The following is a 24,234-nucleotide window of genomic DNA, read 5'->3' on the forward strand; positions in this document are numbered from 1 at the left end:
CAGATCAACAGGAGTCTCTCTTGCATTCCATGGCTAAACATTCTCACGGAATCCTAACACTCATCCACTGGAGTCTCTCTTGCATTCCATGGCTAAACATTCTCATGGAATCCTGACACTGATCAACAGGAGAGCCTCCAGCATTCCATAGCTAAACATTCTCATGGAATCCTAACACTGATCAACAGGAGTGCCTCCAGCATTCCATGGCTTAACATTCTCATGGAATCCTGACACTGATCAACTGGAGAGCCTCCAGCATTCCAGAGCTAAACATTCTCACGGAATCCTGACACTGATCAACAGGAGTGTCTCTTGCATTCTCACGGAATCCTGACACTGATCAACAGGAGAGCCTCCTGCATTTCATGGCTAAACATTCTCACAGAATCCTGACACTGATCAACAGCAGTGCCTCCAGCATTCCATGGCTAAACATTCTCATGGAATCCGGACACTGATCAACAGGAGAGCCTCCAGCATTCTATAGCTAAACATTCTCACGGAATCCTGACACTGATCAACAGGAGTGTCTCTTGCATTCTCATGGAATCCTGACACTGATCAACAGGAGAGCCTCCTGCATTCCATGGCTAAACATTCTCACAGAATCCTGACACTGATCAACAGCAGTGCCTCCAGCATTCCATGGCTAAATATTCTCATGGAATCCTGACACTGATCAACTAGAGAGACTCCTGCATTCCATGGCTAAACATTCTCACAGAATCCTGACACTGATCAACTGGAGAGCCTCCAGCGTTCCATAGCTATACATTCTAATGGAATCCTGACACTGATCAACTGGAGTCTCTCCAGCGTTCCATGGCTAAACATTCTCACGGAATCCTGACACAGATCAACAGGGGAGCCTCCAGCATTCCATGGCTAAACATTCTCACGGAATCCTGGCACTGATCAACTGGAGAGCCTCCTGCAGTCCATGGCTAAACATTCTCATGGAATCCTGACACTGATCAACAGGAGACTCTCCTGCATTCCATGGCTAAACATTCTCATGGACCACAGAATGCAATCCAAAACACAAGATGGCATGTGCAAAGGAAATATACTTATTACAAATACAACAGGTGCGTAAAGACATGAGGACCAACCATCCTTCTCCTGGTCAATATGCGATGGTTGAATGTTCTCTCTTCCATTTCCACTAATATGTCAAGACCGAGTCATTCACTCTGTCTTTTGTCTGCTTTCTACACCAATGCTTCTGCAAGGCAAGAGATGAGGCTTCTGCAAGAGGTGAGGCCTCACCTGGAGCTGTTCAATCCTTGGATAAAGAGACTCAGGAGCAAAGGACACCACCCAGCCCAGAGTGTGCAGCTGAATCACTGATACTGCATCCCTTGGTCTTTGTGTGGTCTCTTCACCCCACGATCAACAGGTGAGAAGGCTGTGATGCTGTGCACAAGGGTTTAACCCCTACGCCTGTCAAACATGTTGGACAAAGAATATCCCTGAATGTCAGATCCGCTGATCTCCTGCTCCTGCTCCTGGCACTGTTCTACACATAGCTCACCATGCAGTGGTAAACACAAAAGTGCTCTTCCAGGATTGTGAGTAGGTCATTCTAATGGGTAGACTCCAGGTGCAGCAGTTGACTGGTACCTAACGCGCCTGGCCTTGGGCAAGCTGAGAAACTGGGGTTCACCCTGTCAGATCTTAGTATGAAACCCTGAAAAAAGCTCAGCCTAGTTTTTGCAGCACCCATAAAGGGCATCAGGCACCAGTTATTGCAGGAGTTCACCGGCTGCTGGACATTGCCTCTTCAGAGGCGGTGCTGCGCTCAGTAAAAAGCACAGTAATCTAAACGTGCCACAGATCCCTAATTTAGGATTCTGACATTTGGTTTCATCCGGAATTCCAACAGAGTCACCATCAAAGGATTTCCCCAGCTGGGGTCCCGTGAGAGCTGAGGTTGATGAGTGCCCTTGATGTGATCGTGGGGCCGCTGGTGCACACGCCTCAGTGGCCAAGGCGGCCTATCCCGGGATCCCTCTTGGAGGTGGTCCCAACCAGAACAGGCCCCACAGATGGCAGCCCTAAGGGGCTGGTGCCACTCTGCAAGACACCTCCGTACATGGTCAGTTCAGTAAGCAGAGCCTTCTTCCAAAGGAAGGGAACTGAAACTGGCACTCTTGAAGATTACTGCACACCCACTGAGTGAGTGTGTGCAGGAAAGAACAAGCAACAGAGCAGTGGTGTGTGGGTGACCAGTGCAGGTGCTGGGTGTTCTGGCATGGACACTGGGCTAGGAGCAGAAGCAGCGCTTTAAACGGGCAGGCACTGTCCGGAACTGAGTACCTGCACTTCTAGCTTTGAAAGGGAGAGTGCCTGCACTTCTCAGCACTGCTGCGGTAAATCTAATGGTAGAGTGCCTGCACTTCTCAGCACTGCTGCGGTACATCTAATGGGAGAGTATATGCACTTCTCAGCACTGCTGCAGTACATTTAATGGGAGAGTACCTGCACTTCTCAGCACTGCTGCGGTACATCTAATGGGAGAGTACCTGCACTTCTAGCTTTGAAAGGGAGAGTGCCTGCACTTCTCAGGTACATCTAATGGGAGAGTACCGGCACTTCTCAGCACTGCTGCGGTACATCTAATGGGAGAGTATATGCACTTCTCAGCGCTGCTGCAGTACATTTAATGGGAGAGTATATGCACTTCTCAGCGCTGCTGCAGTACATTTAATGGGAGAGTATATGCACTTCTCAGCACTGCTGCAGTACATCTAATGGGAGAGTATAGGCACTTCTCAGCGCTGCTGCGGTACATCTAATGGTAGAGTACCTGCACTTCTCAGCACTGCTGCGGTACATTTAATGGGAGAGTATATGCACTTCTCAGCGCTGCTGCGGTACATTTAATGGGAGAGTACCTGCACTTCTCAGCACTGCTGCGGTACATTTAATGGGAGAGGACCTGCACTTCTCAGCACTGCTGCGGTACATATAATGGGAGAGGACCTGCACTTCTCAGCGCTGCTGCAATACATCTAATGGGAGAGTACCGGTGCTGCAGTACATTTAATGGGAGAGTACCGGCACTTCTAGCTTTGAAAGGGAGAGTACCTGCACTTCTCAGCACTGCTGCGGTACATCTAATGGTAGAGTACCTGCACTTCTCAGCGCTGCTGCAGTACATTTAATGGGAGAGTACCGGCACTTCTCAGCACTGCTGCAGTACATTTAATGGGAGAGTACCTGCACTTCTCAGCACTGCTGCGGTACATTTAATGGGAGAGTATATGCACTTCTCAGCGCTGCTGCAGTACATTTAATGGGAGTATACCAGCACTTCTCAGCGCTGCTGCAGTACATTTAATGGGAGAGTACCTGCACTTCTCAGCGCTGCTGCACTACCTGCACTTCTCAGCACTGCTGCAGTACATTTCATGGGAGAGTACCTGCACTTCTCAGCACTGTTGCAGTACATTTCATGGGAGAGTACCTGCACTTCTCAGCACTGCTGTGGTACATTTAATGGGAGAGTATATGCACTTCTCAGCACTGCTGCTGTACATTTAATGGGAGAGTACCTGCACTTCTCAGCGCTGCTGCAATACATCTAATGGGAGAGTACCAGCACTTTTCAGCGCTGCTGCAATACATTTAATGGGAGAGTACCGGTGCTGCAGTACATTTAATGGGAGAGTACCTGCACTTCTCAGCACTGCTGCAGTACATTTCATGGGAGAGTACCAGCACTTCTCAGCGCTGCTGCAATACATTTAATGGGAGAGTATCTTCACTTCTCAGCACTGCTGCAGTACATTTCATGGGAGAATACCAGCACTTCTCAGCGCTGCTGCAATACATTTAATGGGAGAGTACCTGCACTTCTCAGCACTGCTGCAGTACATTTAATGGTAGAGTACCTGCACTTCTATGCACTGCTGCAGTACATTTATTGGGAGAGTACCGGCACTTCTCAGCACTTCTACAATACATTTAATAGGAGAGTACCTCCACTTCTCAGTACTACTACATTACATTTAATGGGAGAGTACTGGCAATTCTCAGCCCTGTTGCAGTACATTTAATGGAGAGTGCCTGCACTTCTCAGCACTGCTACAATACATTTAATCGGAGAGTATCTGCACATCTCCGTACTACTGCATTACATCTATTGGGAGAGTACTGGCACTTCTCAGCCCTAATGCAGTACATTTAATGGGAGAGTACCTGCAATTCTCAGGAGTAACCTGATACTCTAAATTGTGAGTACCAGAACTTCTATATTTCCATCTAAAGCACAGGCGAGAAGTCAGTTTGCAATCTGCTAGAGTAGTGTTGTTGCCAGGGGAGGAGAACTGGGCAGAAGACCTTTTAAACAGAGTGTTTCCTCCAATGAACTTGTTGCCATTGGTGCAGAGTGTTTTCCAGCGGTTAGAGGAGAGGTGTGGTCTGCAGGAGGTAGGCCTCTTTGCACCCAAGGCGAATGCTCCACTGCCCTGCATGAAGGATAGATGCAGGGTGTAGGAGGCTGGCCTGGCTTGTAGTGAGTATCAATGGTACTTACACCTTATACCAGGTCCATTTATCCCTTATTACTAGATTAGTAGTGTTCTAGCAGCTTAGGCTGATAGAGGTAGCTATAGCAGAGCAGTTTAGGCTGAACTAGGAGACATGTAAAGCTCCTACTATACCACTTATATCATATAGCACTATATCATAAAAATCACAATACTCAGAGTTACTAAAAATAAAGGTACTTTATTTTAGTGACAATATGCCAAAAATACCTCAGAGGATATACTCCCTTAGGAGGTAAGTAAAATACACAAAATATACACACATACCAAAATCAGGTAAGTAAACAGTTAGAAAAGTAGTGCAAACACTGTAGAATACAATAGGATGCAATAGGCCTACGGGCAAAACAAACCATACACTAAGAAAGTGGAATGCAAACCACGAATGGACCCCTAGGCTAGTGTAGTGTGTAGAGAGTTGCTGGGAGTGCAAAAAAACACTAAGGGTGTGCAAGATACCCCACCCCAAGACCCTGAAAAGTAGGAGTAAAGTGATACTACTTCCCCAGAAACACACTAAACGTGTGATAGAGGATTCTGCAAAGACCACAACAGACTGCAAAGCACTGAAGATGGATTCCGGGAGCTGAAGACCTGTAAAGGAAGGGGACCAAGTCCAAGAGTCGCTGAAGTGTCCGGGGGGGGGGGGGGGCAGGAGTCCACTAAACCCCAGATGAAGGTGCAAAATGACTGCCTCCGGTTGGAAGAAGATGCTGGTTTTGCATCAACGAAAGGAGGTAGGAGGTTCTGCTTTGTGCAGAAGATGTCCCACGGCATGCGGGTGGATGCAGAGTTCTTTCCTCTGCAAAATACCACAAACAAGCCTTGCTACCTGCAAGACTCATGGTTGAAGAAAAAGGGTGCTGCCCAGGTCCAGGAAGGACCAGGATGCCGCCACCTAGGAGGGAAGACAGAGGGGGGCCCTCAGCAATGTAGAGAGCCCAATGGATGGAGGGAATTAAAACATTTCTAGCTATCGCGTCAAGAATGTTAGATTCTATCAAGGGCACGGAGGCGAGGATTATGCTTACTCTTTACTTTACTGACAAAACAGCAGCCAATAAAAAACTATATAACTTAAAACTAACATTCCCATGATGCCAAGTCCACCAATCACTGCCACACGATGAGCCCATAAATAGCCTGTGTGCCATAGTCCTTCCTCTTTCTTTGCGAATCCAACTTGTCGTTGAATTAGTTGCTGCATCAGAAACGAACTCCTCAAACGTGAGGGACCAACACTCCACTTCAACTTAGAACAGAACTGGAATCCAACTCTTGATCCAAAGATGACCTTTACGAATTTGTGTTAGAAGATCTGTGAATGTAAAAGAATAAACTAATATCCATGTACACTGAAGGGAGGGTCAGCAATTTAACATGGTTGATGCATATATCATAAATTGATTATAAATACTTATAATATTCATAATAACGATTAATGGGTGGGATAATCCTCACCTCCGTGTCCTTAATAGAATCTAAAATTCTTGACGCGATTGCTAGAACTTTTTTTATTCTATGTCAGGACTGGAGGCTTCGGATTCTTCTAGTTTAAAGTCTATTTACCACTTCTGACACTACCTCAACTATGGGTTTGTGATAGAATACCTTGAAGGTGGAATCATTTGACCAATCCGCTGCAGCCATAATATTCCCCAATTTGGCTCCAGTAGCAAAAGCTTTTGAAGCCGTAGCTCCGCTAACAGAATGAGCTCCAAATACACTTATATCAATAATTGACCAAAAACATTCCCTCTGAATTCTCGTGTGTAATCTTCATACACTTTCAAACATTGAACCACACAAAGCTTCCTATTATGTGGAAAAGATGGATAAGAAATACATTTCGATGAGGTTTTAGTACGTCTAGTAATGGAAAAAGATACTCCTTCTGGAGTAAATACTCTACCTGATAAATCCAGAGCTTTAACATCTGACACTCTTCTGCACGACAGCAGGCATAGTAGCATTGTCAATTTTGCCGATAATTGTTTGCGAGATAAAGCTTCATTATCTGGGCAATTTCTAAGGAAACGTAAGACAATATTGACGTCCCACAAAGGAGTATATTTTGGTTGAGGAGGTTTAACCATGCGGACACCTCTAAGTAATTTACAAATCAAAGGATGTTCACCTACTGGTTTCCCCTGAATATGCGGGTGCCCAGCAGAAAGAGCGGAGCGACAATTATTAATTGTCCTGTAAGCCAAACCCTGGGAGGCCAATTCAGAAAGAAAATTGGCTATGACATGAATTTCTGACCCCAGGGGATCCACACTCCTTGTATTGCACCAACATACCCACTTCCTCCAGGCTTTCTCGTATCTTTTCTGAGTGGAAGGGGCCCAAGATTGGGGTAAGAAAAACATTGCTGATTCCTAAACTCCAGGCACTTGCCATCGTCGCCTGAAAGTCTCCATGCCATCAGGATTAACAATCCATGCAGAATTAGTGGGTGAAAATTGTTCTACGGATCCGTGAGAAGGTCCACAGACAATGGAATCTTCACTGGAAAGTCGAAAGACAGAATCATCGCAGAAGGGAATCAAGGCTGAACACTCCAAAACAGAGTTATCAGAATGACCTCCGAGCTTTGGCGACGGACTTGTGCCAGGACGCGAGGAATCATCATGAAGGGAGGGAAAGTATAAAGAAGCTCCGTCAGCCACAGCTGCAGGAAAGCATCTGTCCCCTTCGCCTGAGGATCCGGTTTCCAACTGAAAAAACAAGGAACTTGACTGTTCAATCGGGAGGCAAATAAATCCATCTGACACGTCCCCCAACGTAGTTGGAGCGCTTGAAAAATCTGTGGATTGAGCCTCCAGTCGCAGCCATCTCGAAGGAAGCGAGAATTCCAATCCGCTGTCGTGTTGACACGGCCTGGAATGTACTCCGCTATTACTGAAATTTTCTGATTGAGGCAATAATGCCAGAATTCCTTCGCTATCTCCGCTAGGAGACGTGATCTGCCCCCCCCCCCCCCCCCCCCCCCCCCCAAGGCGATTGATGTATCTGACCGCAGAGACATTGTCCATCCGCAGGAGGATACAACAATGAGCCCGGCGAGGGGCAAGAGATCTGATGGCAAAAGCCCCTGCTAGGAGTTCTAGACAATTTATATGATATGTCAGTTCTCCCGGGGACCACCGTCCCCCCCGTCTCCACAGGGCCGCAATGTGCTCCCCAGCCCCATCGGCTGGCATCTGACTCTATTACCACATCTGGACTGGAAGGAAAGATCGCTCTGCCATTCCATGCATCCATGTGAGAGAGCCACCATGACATCTCTGTCTTGGCTTCCTCTGACAGGGGAACCAATTCTGAGTACTGAAGACCCTTTTGAAGATGGAGAATCTTCAATCTCTAAAGGGCTCTGTAATGTAAAGGGCCTGGAAAAATCGCTTGAATGGACGATGCCAAGAGCCCGAGTATGCGAGCTAACGTCCTCAATGCTATAGTCAGAGAGGCAAGCGCTCTCCTCTACTCTTTCTTGATCAAACTCCGTTTGTTGATCGGAAGAATTAGCAAGGCCTTCAAAGAATCTATTTGAAAACCTAAGAATTCTATATTCTGAGTTGGAATTAAACAAGACTTCTCGGAATTGATGACAAACCCGAGATCCTGTAGCAATTGTATTGTCCAATTTAGATGAATCAGTACAACCTGTTTGTCTTGAGCCATAATAAGAATGTCGTCTAGATAAATAATCAGACGCACTCCTCGTTCTCTTAAGAACGGGACCACTGGGCGCAGAAGTTTGGTGAAACACCAAGGAGCTGAGGATGGACCGAAGGGAAGGAATTTGAACTCGAACCAGTGGGAACCTGTGAGAAAGTAGCCTCTTTCTAGCCTTGTTACCCCCACTTTTGGCCTGTTTGTGAGTGTATGCCAGGGTGTTTTCACTGTCTCACTGGGATCCTGCTAGCCAGGGCCCAGTGCTCATAGTGAAAACCCTAGGTTTTCAGTATGTTTGTTATGTGTCACTGGGACCCTGCTAGTCAGGACCCCAGTGCTCATAAGGTTGTGGCCTATATGTGTGTGTTCCCTGTGTAGTGCCTAACTGTCTCACTGAGGCTCTGCTAACCAGAACCTCAGTGGTTATGCTCTCTCATTTCTTTCCAAATTGTCACTAACAGGCTAGTGACTAATTTTACCAATTTACATTGGCTTACTGGAACACCCTTATAATTCCCTAGTATATGGTACTGAGGTACCCAGGGTATTGGGGTTCCAAGAGTTCCCTATGGGCTGCAGCATTTCTTTTGCCACCCATAGGGAGCTCTGACAATTCTTACACAGGCCTGCCACTGCAGCCTGAGTGAAATAACGTCCACGTTATTTCACAGCCATTTTACACTGCACTTAAGTAACTTATAAGTCACCTATATGTCTAACCTTTACCTGGTAAAGGTTAGGTGCAAAGTTACTTAGTGTGAGGGCACCCTGGCACTAGCCAAGGTGCCCCCACATTGTTCAGAGCCAATTCCCTGAACTTTGTGAGTGCGGGGACACCATTACACGCGTGTACTACATATAGGTCAGTACCTATATGTAGCTTCACAATGGTAACTCCGAATATGGCCATGTAACATGTCTATGATCATGGAATTGCCCCCTCTATGCCATCCTGGCATAGTTGGCACAATCCCATGATCCCAGTGGTCTGTAGCACAGACCCTGGTACTGCCAAACTGCCCTTCCTGGGGTTTCACTGCAGCTGCTGCTGCTGCCAACCCCTCAGACAGGCATCTGCCCTCCTGGGGTCCAGCCAGGCCTGGCCCAGGATGGCAGAACAAAGAACTTCCTCTGGGAGAGGGTGTTACACCCTCTCCCTTTGGAAAATGGTGTGAAGGCAGGGGAGGAGTAGCCTCCCCCAGCCTCTGGAAATGCTTTGTTGGGCACAGATGTGCCCAATTCTGCATAAGCCAGTCTACACCGGTTCAGGGGACCCCTTAGCCCTGCTCTGGCGCGAAACTGGACAAAGGAAAGGGGAGTGACCACTCCCCTGACCTGCACCTCCCCTGGGAGGTGTCCAGAGCTCCTCCAGTGTGCTCCAGACCTCTGCCATCTTGGAAACAGAGGTGCTGCTGGCACACTGGACTGCTCTGAGTGGCCAGTGCCACCAAGTGACGTCAGAGACTCCTTCTGATAGGCTCCTTCAGGTGTTAGTAGCCTATCCTCTCTCCTAGGTAGCCAAACCCTCTTTTCTGGCTATTTAGGGTCTCTGTCTCTGGGGAAACTTTAGATAACGAATGCAAGAGCTCATCCGAGTTCCTCTGCATCTCTCTCTTCACCTTCTGCCAAGGAATCGACTGCTGACCGCGCTGGAAGCCTGCAAACCTGCAACATAGTAGCAAAGACGACTACTGCAACTCTGTAACGCTGATCCTGCCGCCTTCTCGACTGTTTTCCTGCTTGTGCATGCTGTGGGGGTAGTCTGCCTCCTCTCTGCACCAGAAGCTCCGAAGAAATCTCCCGTGGGTCGACGGAATCTTCCCCCTGCAACCGCAGGCACCAAAAAGCTGCATTACCGGTCCCTTGGGTCTCCTCTCAGCACGACGAGCGAGGTCCCTCGAATCCAGCGACTCTGTCCAAGTGACCCCCACAGTCCAGTGACTCTTCAGTCCAAGTTTGGTGGAGGTAAGTCCTTGCCTCACCTCGCTGGGCTGCATTGCTGGGAACCGCGACTTTTGCAGCTACTCCGGCCCCTGTGCACTTCCGGCGGAAATCCTTTGTGCACAGCCAAGCCTGGGTCCACGGCACTCTAACCTGCATTGCACGACTTTCTACATTGGTCTCCGGCGACGTGGGACTCCTTTGTGCGACTTCGGGTGAGCACCATTTCATGCATCCTTGTAGTGCCTGTTTCTGGCACTTCTCCGGGTGCTACCTGCTGCTGAGAGGGCTCCTTGTTTTTCTCGACGTCTCCTCTCTCTTCTGGTCCAATTTACGACCTCCTGGTCCCTCCAGGGCCACAGCAGCTTCCAAAAACGCTAACCGCACGATTTGCAGCTAGCAAGGCTTGTTGGCGTTCTTTCGGCGGGAAAACACTTCTGCACGACTCTCCACGGCGAGAGGGATCCGTCCACCAAAAGGGAAGTCTCTAGCCCTTTTCGTTCCTGCAGAAACCTCAGCTTCTTCTGTCCAGTAGAAGCTTCTTTGCACCCGCAGCTGGCATTTCCTGGGCATTTGCCCATCTCCGACTTGCTTGTGACTTTTGGACTTGGTCCCCTTGTTCCACAGGTACCCTAGATTGGAAATCCACAGTTGTTGCATTGTTGGTTTGTGCCTTTCCTGCATTATTCCTCTAACACGACTTCTTTGTCCTTAGGGGAACTTTAGTGCACTTTGCACTCACTTCTCAGGGTCTTGGGGAGGGTTATTTTTCTAACTCTCACTATTTTCTAATAGTCCCAGCGACCCTCTACAAGGTCACATAGGTTTGGGGTCCATTCGTGGTTCGCATTCCACTTTTGGAGTATATGGTTTGTGTTGCCCCTATCCCTATGTTTCCCCATTGCATCCTATTTTAACTATACATTGTTTGCACTGTTTTCTAAGACTATACTGCATATTTTTGCTATTGTGTATATATATCTTGTGTATATTTCCTATCCTCTCACTGAGGGTACACTCTAAGATACTTTGGCATATTGTCATAAAAATAAAGTACCTTTATTTTTAGTATAACTGTGTATTGTGTTTTCTTATGATATTGTGCATATGACACTAAGTGGTACTGTAGTAGCTTCACACGTCTCCTAGTTCAGCCTAAGCTGCTCTGCTAAGCTACCATTATCTATCAGCCTAAACTGCTAGACACCCTATACACTAATAAGGGATAACTGGGCCTGGTGCAAGGTGCAAGTACCCCTTGGTACTCACTACAAGCCAGTCCAGCCTCCTACAGAACCCCATTGGAATTGTAGAAAATGTCTGTGAGGGGCAAAAATCGGAACTGAGAGGTAGGCGTCTGAGATCCAGACGCACCATCCAGTCCTTGTCCCTTAAGAGGTCTCTGAGGAGGTGGATACCTTCCATCTTGAAATGGCGATACAGCATCCAAGAATTGAAAAGTTTGAGATTTAGGACCAACCTGGAACCGCCGCCCTTCTTTTGTACTAAGAAGATTGTGCTGGCGAACCCCCGAGGATGAGGAGAAGTGTGCACTATAGCCCCTTTTTGTATGAGAGAAAATATCTCTTCTTCTATGAATTCGCGATCTGCGAGGGAAAAAAGGAGAGGCATAGGAGGAGCCTTTTGAATCGGGAGGCGTAAAATTCTAATTGGAAACCCTGAACGGCCTGCAGAACCCAAGGGTCTTGTGTAATTAACTGCCAGGCTGGTAGAAATGACTGTATCCTGTCCCCCAAAACGACCTCCAAAGGAGGGATAATTCTCACCTGAATTTGAGGTGTCTTGGTTGGAACCACTTCTGCGATAACCTCTGGAGGAGCGACCACGCCCTCTGTAGCGGTTGGGGTAGAAATTGTGCTGGTCTGAAGAACCACTTCAGTTACCCTGAGAGGCGTATCTGGAAGCCTGCTTTCTTCGGCCTGACGCTCGGCCTCTGAAGCGCCTGGCCTGGGCAAAAAGAGCATTATTGATCATTTTTTTAATGTTGGATTGGGCCTTGACTAGGGCTGTAAATGTGGCAACATATTTGCTCAAGTTGGAAATAAATTTATCTCCAAAGAGCATACCATTGGCCGACGAGCCCGCTTCATTGTTAGCCAATTCTTCCAGCTTAGGATCCAAGCGAATGAGGATGGATCGTCTACGCTCAGTTGACATGGCGCAGTTGGCGTTGCCAAGAAGACAGATTGCTCTCTGAGCCCATTGCAACACGGCTTCCGTATCCAAAGGAATATCAGATTCTTTAGATTGAATGGCCAGATCCAAGATTTTTGTCAAAGGACCGGAGATGTCAAGTAATTTGTCCTGGCAGCCTCTCCAGGCACGATCTAGACCCTTCTTCGGGTCTTTGGCGAATTTTCGGAGAAAGGTTGCCATGCTGGGGTCTAACTCGGGCGTCTCCGCCACCTTACCGAGAAGAGAGGGGTGAGGGCATTCTGACCTGAGGGTGTTGCGCACCTCCTTATCAAAGCTTTTACATAGCCTGTCTTGGACGTAGTTGGCAACTTCCAGAATAGGAACCCATTCAGTGGAACGTGGGTGGATAATATCCTCGGGCGAGAATAAGAGGTTCTTGCCAGCCAGAGGATTAACATCAGACATAGAATGCCGTGTCTTGCGCTGCTTTTTGCGCGGAAGGGGATCTGATTGCGAATCCTCTGAGTCTGATTTGGACGAAGAAGGGTCCTGATAACTGGATTGAGAGAAAGAGGATTGCTGAAAATATGAGGAAGTATCCTGAGGAGGGGGAAAATCTCCATAAGCATGGTCGCGCAACACAGAGGTTGCCATTTGCACCAAAATCTCTGCTGAGGAAGTGCCACCTGAGCGTTGCAGAGGGAGACCCACATTCTCAGATTGTAAGCGAGGTTGTTGACTACTCTCGCCCAAAAACTCTCTTTTGGCAAAATTTGTCAACGGTTAGGTAGAAGGTTTAAGGGCCTGAATTAGTGCCCAATTAACGGAGTCTTGCACGGGATGCCCTAGTGCCTCCACAAGTCTTTCCTCCATTTGATGCTCCAAAGGCATCTATTGCAGTTCTTCAAGCTGCTCTTCGTCATTGGCGTAGTACGCTATACTAGACCTCTAAAGTATTGGAGGAGTTAACAGGGGGGTGGCAAAAACCCTGAGCAGGTGAGTAATATATTCTTTTGAAAACAGCTAGCAAGCTGTATAGCCGGTTATTTTTAAGTGGAGGGAGCCACCTGCTTGCCAAATATATTTTGACTATAAAAAATTGCAAGAATGTAAGAAAATGCCCCCTGAGCAAAGCTCTATAGTATTTACTGCAGCCCCGTCGGGCGAAAAAACGGCCATATGACTTGCTGCTATAAGTTGTGAATGCCCTCCGAGACACACGCGCTGAAAGCCGGTCGGAAAACTTCTGATCCGCTCACAGCGTATGCGCGTCAATGGGCACAGAAAGAGGACTGCGTCCTCTTCACAGTGAGCGCTCCTCACCGAACGGCCTGCTCCCACTCCACACCGTCAGAAAAGGGGGAAAAGAAACAACGCTGCAATTAAAGGAGTCGAAGCTCCTAGAACACGTAATTAACCTGAAAACAGAAGCGCTTGCAATTGCGCTCGCGTTTCACAGCACAATAAAACACATTCAGTTTAAGCACATTTGCTCGCGTCACTTAACTGGCTGTTGGAGCAGCAAAGAAAGAGGAAGGACTATGGCACACAGGATGTTTATGGGTTCATCGTGTGGCAGTGATTGGTGGACTTGGCATCATGGGAATGTTAGTTTTAAGTTATATCGTTTTTTATTGGCTGCTGTTTTGTCAGTAAAGTAACGAGTAAGTATAATCCGAAGCCTCCGGTCCTGACATAGAATCACCAACAGGACTCCTTGAACACGGCTCCAAGCAGACTGAACACTGCGGTCGTCTCAACACTGCAAAGAGAGGTCCCACGACACCGGAGGTCAACTCAGGGAGCTGAGCATCACAGGACAGAGTGCTGGGGACCTAGGCTCAGCTGTGCATGCAGGATTTCTTGAAAATGTGCACAGAAGCCCTTGTAGTTGCAGATCACAGGATTACTGTCTGGGGAGGGGAGGCAAGGATTTACCTCCTCCAAATTTGGACAGTTGGACCTCTGGACAGTCTGGGTCACTTGGGTCCACCACCTGTGTTCCAGGGGCCACGCTCGTCAGGATGAGAGGGGATCCAGAGTACAGGTGAAGCTGAAGTTTGGTGCCTGCTGGAGCAGGGGGGAGATTCCGTCGACCCACGGGAGATTTCTTCATGGCTTCCAATGCAGGATGAAGGCAGACAGCCCCAGAGCATGCACCACCAGGAAACAGTCGAGAAAGCCGGCAGGATGAGGCGCTACAATGTCGCTGGTAGTCTTCTGGCTACTTTGTTGCAGTTTTGCAGGAGTCCTGGAGCAGTCAGCGGTCGATCCTTGGCAGAAGTCGAAGAGAGAAGTGCAGAGTCCTGCTGGATTCTTGCAAGTCGTAATCTGAGGAGAAGCCCACAGGAGAGACCCTAAATAGCCCTGAAAGGAGGATTGGCCACCTAGTCAGGTATGCACCTATCAGGCGGGGTCTCTGACGTCACCTACTGGCACTGGCCACTCAGAGGCCTCCAGAGTGTCCCCACACCTCTGGAAACAAGATGGCAGAGGTCTGAGACACACTGGAGGAGCTCTGGGCACCACTCCTGGGGTGGTGATGGACAGGGGAGTGGTCACTCTCCTTTACTTTGTCCATTTCCGTGCCAGAGCAGGGACTGGGGGTCCCTGAATCGGTGTAGACTGGCTTATGCAAGGAGGGCACCATCTGTGCCCTTGAAATAATTTCCAGAGGATGGGGGAGGCTACCCCTCCCCAGCCTGTAACACATATTTCCAAAGGGAAAGGGTGTAACACCCTGCTCTCAGAGGAAATGCTTTGTTCTGCCTTCCTGGGACTGGGCCGCCCAGATCCCAGGAGGGCAGAACCCTGTCTGTGAGGTGGCAGCAGCTGTAGCTGCAGTGCAAGCCTCAGAGAGCTGGTTTGGCAGTACTGGGGGTCCGCGGCGGAGCCCCCAGGATGCATGGAATTGGCTCCCCAATACCAGATTTGGTATGGGGGGGACAAGTCCATGATCTTAGACATGTTACATGGCCATATTCGGAGTTACCATTATGAAGCTACATATAGGTATTTACCTATATGTAGTGCACGTGTGTAATGGTGTCCCCGCACTCACAAAGTCCCGGGAAATTGCCCTGAACAATGTGGGGGCACCTTTGCTAGTGCAAAGGTGCCCTCACACTTAATAACTTTGCACCTAACCTTCAGCAAGTGAAGGTTAGACATATAGATGACTTATAAGTTACTTAAGTGCAGTGAAAATGGCTGTGAAATAGTGTGTGCACTATTTCACGCAGGCTGCAATGGCAGTCCTGTGTAAGAATTGTCTGAGCTCCTATGGGTGGCAAAAGAAATGCTGCAGCCCAAATTGAGCTCCTGGAACCCCAATGCCCTGGGTACCTAGGCACCATATACTAAGGACTTATAAGGGGGTCCAGTGTGCCAATTGAAATTGGTAAATGAAGTCACTGGCCTACAGTGACAAATTTAAAAGCAGAGAGAGCATGACCACTGAGGTTAGCAGAGCCTCAGTGACACAATTAGTCCCTACACAGGTATACACATTCAGGCCACAAACTATGAGCACTGAGGTCCTGGCTAGCAGGATCCCAGTGACACAGTAAAAACACACTGACACACTCACAAACAGGCCAAAAGTGGGGGTGACCATGCTAGAGAGAGGCTACTTTCTCACACCAGGTTCCTTCAGAGTATCACTGTAGCCAGGATGCCGTGCTGCCCTGTATGATCCTTTCTGTCTTCAGTAGAGGAGGAAGGGCACATTCTTTGGATGTTAAGAGGGCTCTAAAGATAGGTTTGTCTAGAACTGAGGGCCAGATCTAGAGTATGGTGGGCCGGTTATACCTTCACAAATGTGAAGGATATCTAGTCCACTATGTGGGGTGCTGCCATCAGTGAACTCATGCAGATTGTGAAAATCCAATTATCACACAAAGAACAAGTGTCGCAATAGATTCACGCCCATTCAGCGGGAGAGTGGTGAGGGTGTGGGGAGTAGCCGGTGGTGCATTTAGGAGCACACAGTCACAAACACATGAACGCAGCCCGGTGTGGCAGTGCATTGTCATTCAAAGACAGCACATTTCCCATTGAACTGGCACTAAATTTTCAGAGACCTGCAGCTTTACTGATAAATTTACAGCGAACCGAGGACAATGTGTAGAAATCGGGTTATCGTTTGCACATGACTAAGTACAGTGTGTTGATTTGTTTCGATCCTATTAAAAATCTTTGCTTCCATCACACTTCAAAAAAACGTACCTGTCACCTCGGTGTCCCACCACGCCCGCTGGCTCGGTAAATCTTCTCTTCTTCCTCCCCTCCCACCCAATCCCAACGCTTCTCTCATGCTGTTGCCAGCATGAGAGAAGCGCCAGGAGTGGCCTGAGCGGGCTCAAATGCCGCTCAGGGAGGGAGTGGGAGACTACGCTTGGTCACACAGCCGGGTGGAGAGTTCTAAGTGCGCATGTCAGTTTGGCCGGCCTCAGACGTACGGCCAAACTGACATGCGCACTGAGAGGTGCACATACCACTCTACAAAGGGGGTGAGTGTTTGCATTGTCAGCACTCCGTCCATCATCCTTTTGTGTTGCTAATGTCACCCTAAGTGGGCAGGGTATGCCCAGAAGTGGGTCCCGTGCTTCCCATGCCACTGGATCCAAGCTAGCCTGGCTGATGAGGGGTGAAACCCCGAAACCGGTCCCAGGATGCTTGTTTCCAGTCCAGGGAAGACCTGGCCTGGCAGTTCGGGCTGGACTGTTCCCATGGGGAACAGGGTCAAGACTGATTTGCATATGGCTGGGTCCAAACTGGAATGGCATGGGCAGCAAAATAACAATGGATTAAACCCAGATCTGTGACTGGGGGTGAGTGTTTGCATTGTCAGCACTCCGTCCATCATCCTTTTGTGTTGCTAATGTCACTCTACAAAGGATACCAGCCCCGCCCTAACAAAGAGGAAAAATAAAACTGATAATAAAATGCTTTTATTATCACTTTATTTTTCTGCTTTCAGCAGCGGGTGACGCTCCTTCACCACGGCAGAGGGTGCTCCATCCCTACTTCCAGCGCCTATGAGGGTGGGAATGAACTCCAGCCCTCAGGCCCCGGACTCAACAGATAAATACGAGCCACCAGGTCACCTTATGAAATTCACGGGACTGCATTGCTTGGCCCGGCAGAGGGGAGGTCACAAAGAGGGAGGCTGTTCATGCAGGACGTGAGGCGCCAGGCCAGTTTTTTTCCTTTGAATTCTGGGACTTGTAGTCCTGTTTTATAATGAAGTAAACACGCCTACAATTCCAGAATTCAAAGAAAGACCTGTGCTGGAGCAGCATGCATGGACCTGGGGAACGTGGCACGGCCGAGGCATCCCTGATGGTGCCTCTATGTGGGGCATCTGCAGGCATCCACCTGCCCCCCCTCCCCCCCCCCCCATTGATGAAAGATGGAGCTCATGGGGAGGACCGGGCCATTACTGGGTACAAGAGTGAACACGGATTGTGACCTTAAGGCTGCAGAGTGTGACTGCAAGCCCATCACAGGGCACCACGGGGCAGCAAGCAGTGCTGGGTACACCCTGCCAGCGGCGGAGCCTCGCCACCGGGGGGAGGTGCGGGGGCGGGCTGCGCAACGCCCCTCCGAGGCGCGTTGTCACACTCGGGGGCGGTGGACTGATGCGAGCAAGGTTAGATCTGACACACACACACACACACACACACACACACACACACACCGAGACTCTCACACGCACACCACACATCTGTACATGCACACACACACATATATATATATACAAAGACACATGCATACACACAGGCACACAAAGACACACACACATATATATACATACACATAGGCACACGAAGACACACACACATATATATACATACACACAGGCACACAAAGACACACACATATATATGCATACACATAGGCATACAAAGACACACACACATATATATATATATATATATACTTACATATATACATGCACACTTCCCCCACCCCCAACAAAAGAAGAGCCTGTTTGCTGAAAAGCGGCCCCAATAAGGTACCAGGAACCTTCATGTCGCCCAGGCGGGGAGCCCCAACCCCGGGCTTTTCTTTCAGTGCTTCCAGGTCCCTTACTTCAATTAGTCCATCCGAAGTGCGCAGAACCACAACTCCCAGCATGCACAGTGCCGGTAAACAAACATCTATTACTCGGCACAGCATCCTGGTGGCAGGGGCCATCCGGAACCCACCAGAAGCAGGTGCTTGAAGTGTATCAAGCCCCAGGGCTGTCAATACCTCCGAGGGCTGGTCCTGCAGTGACCGCAGGTGTCAGCAGCGAGCGTTGAACCGCCCCTCCCCGGGAGGTGGGAAGGTAGGAGGAGGCCGGGACGGTCCTGCAGTGACCGCAGGTGTCAGCAGAGAGCGTTGAACCGCCCCTCCCCGGGGGTGGGAAGGTGCAGGGGGGGCAGGAACGGTCCTGCAGTGACCGCAGGTGTCAGCAGCGAGCGTTGAACCGCCCCTCCCCGGGGGGTGGGAAGGTAGAAGGAGGCCGGGACGGTCCTGCAGTGACCGCAGGTGTCAGCAGGGAGCGTTGAACCGCCCCTCCCCGGGGGTGGGAAGGTAGGAGGCCGGTCCTGGTCCCTCCCAGGCCTGGCCCCGGACACTCCCTCCTCACGGAAGCCATAAAGGCCGGGCCAGGGCGGCAGAGGCTCACAGCACTCCGGAGGAGATCAGTGCGGGTGTCAGGGCGCTACCTCCGGCTCTATCATGTGGACTCTCGCCCTGTGCTGTGCGGGGCTCCTGCTGCTCCAGCCCGCTGCCGCCCAGGAGGACTCCTCGGACATGTAAGTCATCCCTCTCTCTCTCTCTCTCTCTCTCACTCACTCACTCACTCACTCTCCTCACTGCACCCCCCCCCCCCCCCACTCCTGGTACTGAGATAGCCTGTCTAATTGTAGGGGGGAGTTCAGTCAGTGCGCCTCAGCCTTCACCAGTGCTCAGCACCGCACACAGCTGCTTCAGTGCACCTCAGCCCTGACCAGTGCCCACCACTGCACACAGCTCCTTCAGTGCACTTCAGCCCTGACCAGTGCTCACCACTGTACACAGCTCCATCAGTGCACCTCAGCCCTGACCAGTGCTCACCGCTGCACACCGCTCTACTGAGCCACCTCATTCCTGACCAGTGCCCACCACTGCACACAGCTCCATCAGTGCACTTCAGCCCTGACCAGTGCTCACCACTGTACACAGCTCCATCAGTGCACCTCAGCCCTGACCAGTGCTCACCGCTGCACACAGCTCTACTGAGCCACCTCATTCCTGACCAGTGCCCCCCACTGCACACAGCTCCTTCAGTGCACTTCAGCCCTGACCAGTGCTCACCACTGCACACAGCTCCGACCAGTGCTCACCGCTGCACACAGCTCCATCAGTGCACCTCATTCCTGACCAGTGCTCACCGCTGCACACAGCTCCATCAGTGCACCTCATTCCTGACCAGTGCTCACCGCTGCACACAGCTCCGTCAGTGCACCTCAGCTTTGACCAGTGCTCACCACCGCACACAGCTCCTTCAGTGCACCTCAGCCCTGACCAGTGCTCACCACCGCACACAGCTCCTTCAGTGCACCTCAGCTTTGACCAGTGCTCACAGCTGCACACAGCTCTACTGAGCCACCTCAGCCCTGACCAGTGCTCACCACTGTACACAGCTCTACTGAGCCACCTCATTCCTGACCAGTGCTCACCACCGCACACAGCCCGTCAGTGCGCCTTGGCCACTGCTCAGTACTGCACACAGTTCCATCAATGCACCTCAGCCCTGACCAGTGCTCCCCACCGCACACAGCTCCTTCAGTGCACCTCAGCCCTGACCAGTGCTCCCCACTGTACACAGCTCCATCAGTGCATCTCAGTCCTGACCAGTGCCCACCACTGCACACAGCTCCATCAGTGCACTTCAGCCCTGACCAGTGCTCACCACTGTACACAGCTCCATCAGTGCACCTCAGCCCTGACCAGTGCTCACCGCTGCACACAGCTCTACTGAGCCACCTCATTCCTGACCAGTGCCCACCACTGCACACAGCTCCTTCAGTGCACTTCAGCCCTGACCAGTGCTCACCACTGCACACAGCTCCTTCAGTGCACTTCAGCCCTGACCAGTGCTCACCGCTGCACACAGCTCCATCAGTGCACCACATTCCTGACCAGTGCTCACCGCCGCACACAGCTCCGTCAGTGCACCTCAGCTTTGACCAGTGCTCACCACCGCACACAGCTCCTTCAGTGCACCTCAGCCCTGACCAGTGCTCACCACCGCACACAGCTCCTTCAGTGCACCTCAGCTTTGACCAGTGCTCACAGCTGCACACAGCTCTACTGAGCCACCTCAGCCCTGACCAGTGCTCACCACTGTACACAGCTCTACTGAGCCACCTCATTCCTGACCAGTGCTCACCACCGCACACAGCCCGTCAGTGCGCCTTGGCCACTGCTCAGTACTGCACACAGTTCCATCAATGCACCTCAGCCCTGACCAGTGCTCCCCACCGCACACAGCTCCTTCAGTGCACCTCAGCCCTGACCAGTGCTCCCCACTGTACACAGCTCCATCAGTGCATCTCAGTCCTGACCAGTGCTCACAGCTGCACACAGCCCGTCAGTGCGCCTTGGCCACTGCTCAGTACTGCACGCAGCTCCATCAGTGCACCTCAGTCCTGACCAGTGCTCACAGCTCGTCAGTGCGCCTTGGTCACTGCTAACCACTGCACACAGTTCCATCAGTGCACCTCAGTCCTGACCGACGGCATGAAATGCTCTTTCAGCTCTTGGGTCAACACCAGGTCCACTGGAAGTAGCTGCAGTGAAAGTTCAAATTGTGCGGCAGGATTGACTAAATTATTGTGGCAGTAAATGTAAATTTATGCGGTGCAATGCAGCACAATTTGAGACAGTATTACTTCATTATTTTGTATTTTTTTCACATGGTAACACTGTCTGGGGAAATGTTTCACGGCCATACCTGTTTAAGCACAAAGACTTCCGTAAGCAAATGAAAGATGGTAGAGCACCTCTTGTGGAGGGCCTTCCACGCCCGGGAGCTCTGGTCGCCATGTTGTTAATAACTTTTCATCCATTTGAGCTAGACATTTTTGTTTTTTTTGTTCAAATCTGTAGTTTATGCAGCAGAGGATGAATTATGCGGCAAATGCGACCAATCCACAGCTATTTAATGCTGTGGCATTTTCTGCAGAATTCCAGTGGCCCTGGGCTACAGCTCAGCCCTCGCATAGGGCCATATGTACTAAAGCATGGCACACAATGGGTGAACCCTGTCCTCCATCTGGCACCAGGTGTTCACCCCACAGACCTCTCATGCACTTCCAGCTGGTGCAGCTCCGGATCACAGGTGGGCCAGGGCTCCAGGGCTCCGGGTGCGTGGACACCGGACCTGACCTTACCAGCCGGAACAGCTGCAGAGGAAAGCGCTTGTGGCTGTGACTCTAAGAGCAGCCGGGCCTTGATCTGCTTCCCTGCCAGAGCTTGTATGTGGCAACACTCTCCCGTGCCAGGGCACGCCCCTCTCCATGCACCCAACACACCGCTCAAGTCTATCCCAACTTCCTGTTAACCCCTCCAAACAAGGGGAAGTGGAGCGTTCTGCACGGTTATTTCCCATTCTAGCCAGAATAACGCATCGTCAGGACCACTGGAATTATGTGGTTGTGCGGCTGTGGCGATATTATCATATATGCATTTGCCACGTAATCCATGATCTGAAACATAAACTGCAGATTTTAACAAAACAAACAAAAAAAAATGTTTCTATTTCAAAAGTTACTGAAATGCAGTGACGTGTTGTCGCACAGCAGGAAGTCCTTTGCAAGGCTGGACTGGTCACCCTTCTGTTGCTTATTGCTATATTTCGGTATTTAAACTGGCACTTACGATTCGAAACCAATACCCAGACAGGTTACCATGTTTGAAAATGACCAAATAATGAACTAATGCTTCTACAAAATGTGCTGCATAACTTTCCTTTTCTTGTCGCATAATTTACTCAACGATACCGCATAATTTGCTCCTCTCCTGTCGCACAATCCCAGAGGCCCTTATCATAATTGCAAGGTAGTGGTGTGGTGTTACTGCATGGTGATGTTAATAAACTGCGCAGTTTGCACCCTGTCAATGCTCTGGAACCTGTAACCAGGCCCAGCGTCACAGCAGCAATACCTGCATTCACCCACTGATGACTCTAGTACTCCGTCTTGCACTGATCTGCCAATGTACATCAACCCTGACCTGCTGCCTCAGCAGTGCAGAGCTGTTACCAAGCCCCACCCAGATTTATGGGGGACTTCACTGCTCTTTGCTTCTGGGGTGGGGGGCAGTTTGAAGCTCTTTAGCACAGATGGCTAGTGGCCCCACGTCACGTGTGTGTGTATGTGTATATATATGTTTCTATAGCACAAACCAGTACCTTAAGTTAAAATAATGGGCTCGCCCTGCAGTGTGAGGAGGGGGCCCTTGTCACTAGACTGAATGGGGCTGCCCTTAAAGGGCCCCCCAAACCCCGTTTCTGCCCCTGGCACCATCCTAACCTACCCCAAAGGCCGCAGTTTCATTTCCCTGGTTGCAGTCTGCCTTCTGTAATTGTGGACTCGGACCCCAGCATGGGAAGGGCTGTTGTGTAACATGCCACAAGTGGACGGATGTGTCTCAGATCACACGGGGTCCTCATTGGAAAACACCCCAAGATGCTGCTCTGTGCTTTGCCTTCGGTCACTCTCCGGCCACCTTTTCCACACACCGTGCTCTGTCCAAGACACCGGATGCCTTACTCCACACTGCCAGCCCCACATCTCCAGGTCTTCTCCCACCACGTGCTGAGGCTCACTCTGTGACACGGGGGTTGCACACCCAGGGTCTCGGCTCTTCATCCTTCCAAGTGCTTCCATCCTTGCGGTCAGCCTGCCCCACATCTCCAGGTCTCCTCCCGCCACGTGCTGAGGCTCACTCTGTGACACGGGGGTTGCACACCCAGGGTCTCGGCTCTTCATCCTTCCAAGTGCTTCCATCCTTGCGGTCAGCCTGCCCCACATCTCCAGGTCTCCTCCCGCCACGTGCTGAGGCTCACTCTGTGACACGGGGGTTGCACACCCCGGGTCTCGGCTCTTCATCCTTCCAAGTGCTTCCATCCTTGCGGTCAGCCTGCCCCACATCTCCAGGTCTCCTCCCGCCACGTGCTGAGGCTCACTCTGTGACACGGGGGTTGCACACCCCGGGTCTCGGCTCTTCATCCTTCCAAGTGCTTCCATCCTTGCGGTCAGCCTGCCCCACATCTCCAGGTCTCCTCCCGCCACGTGCTGAGGCTCACTCTGTGACACGGGGGTTGCACACCCCGGGTCTCGGCTCTTCATCCTTCCAAGTGCTTCCATCCTTGCGGTCAGCCTGCCCCACATCTCCAGGTCTCCTCCCGCCACGTGCTGAGGCTCACTCTGTGACACGGGGGTTGCACACCCCGGGTCTCGGCTCTTCATCCTTCCAAGTGCTTCCATCCTTGCGGTCAGCCTGCCCCACATCTCCAGGTCTCCTCCCGCCACGTGCTGAGGCTCACTCTGTGACACGGGGGTTGCACACCCCGGGTCTCGGCTCTTCATCCTTCCAAGTGCTTCCATCCTTGCGGTCAGCCTGCCCCACATCTCCAGGTCTCCTCCCGCCACGTGCTGAGGCTCACTCTGTGACACGGGGGTTGCACACCCAGGGTCTCGGCTCTTCATCCTTCCAAGTGCTTCCATCCTTGCGGTCAGCCTGCCCCACATCTCCAGGTCTCCTCCCGCCACGTGCTGAGGCTCACTCTGTGACACGGGGGTTGCACACCCAGGGTTTCGGCTCTTCATCCTTCCAAGTGCTTCCATCCTTGCGGTCAGCCTGC

General features: G+C 50.7%; 1 protein-coding gene across 2 annotated transcripts in view; it reads left to right on the top strand.

The window, feature by feature from the left end:
- The first annotated feature begins 18,990 nt into the window (after window positions 1–18,990).
- The window catches only part of LOC138303550 (ovostatin-like), a 131,994-nt gene continuing 126,750 nt past the window's right edge, over window positions 18,991–24,234 (top strand). For both annotated transcript variants that reach the window (XM_069242791.1, XM_069242792.1), the window contains exon 1: window positions 18,991–19,138. In XM_069242791.1, the coding sequence (XP_069098892.1) occupies window positions 19,062–19,138 (77 nt within the window). In that variant the 5' untranslated portion in view covers window positions 18,991–19,061. The remainder of the gene's footprint in view (window positions 19,139–24,234) is intronic.

Source organism: Pleurodeles waltl, chromosome 7, assembly GCF_031143425.1.
Source record: "Pleurodeles waltl isolate 20211129_DDA chromosome 7, aPleWal1.hap1.20221129, whole genome shotgun sequence".
Classification (NCBI taxonomy): domain Eukaryota; kingdom Metazoa; phylum Chordata; class Amphibia; order Caudata; family Salamandridae; genus Pleurodeles; species Pleurodeles waltl.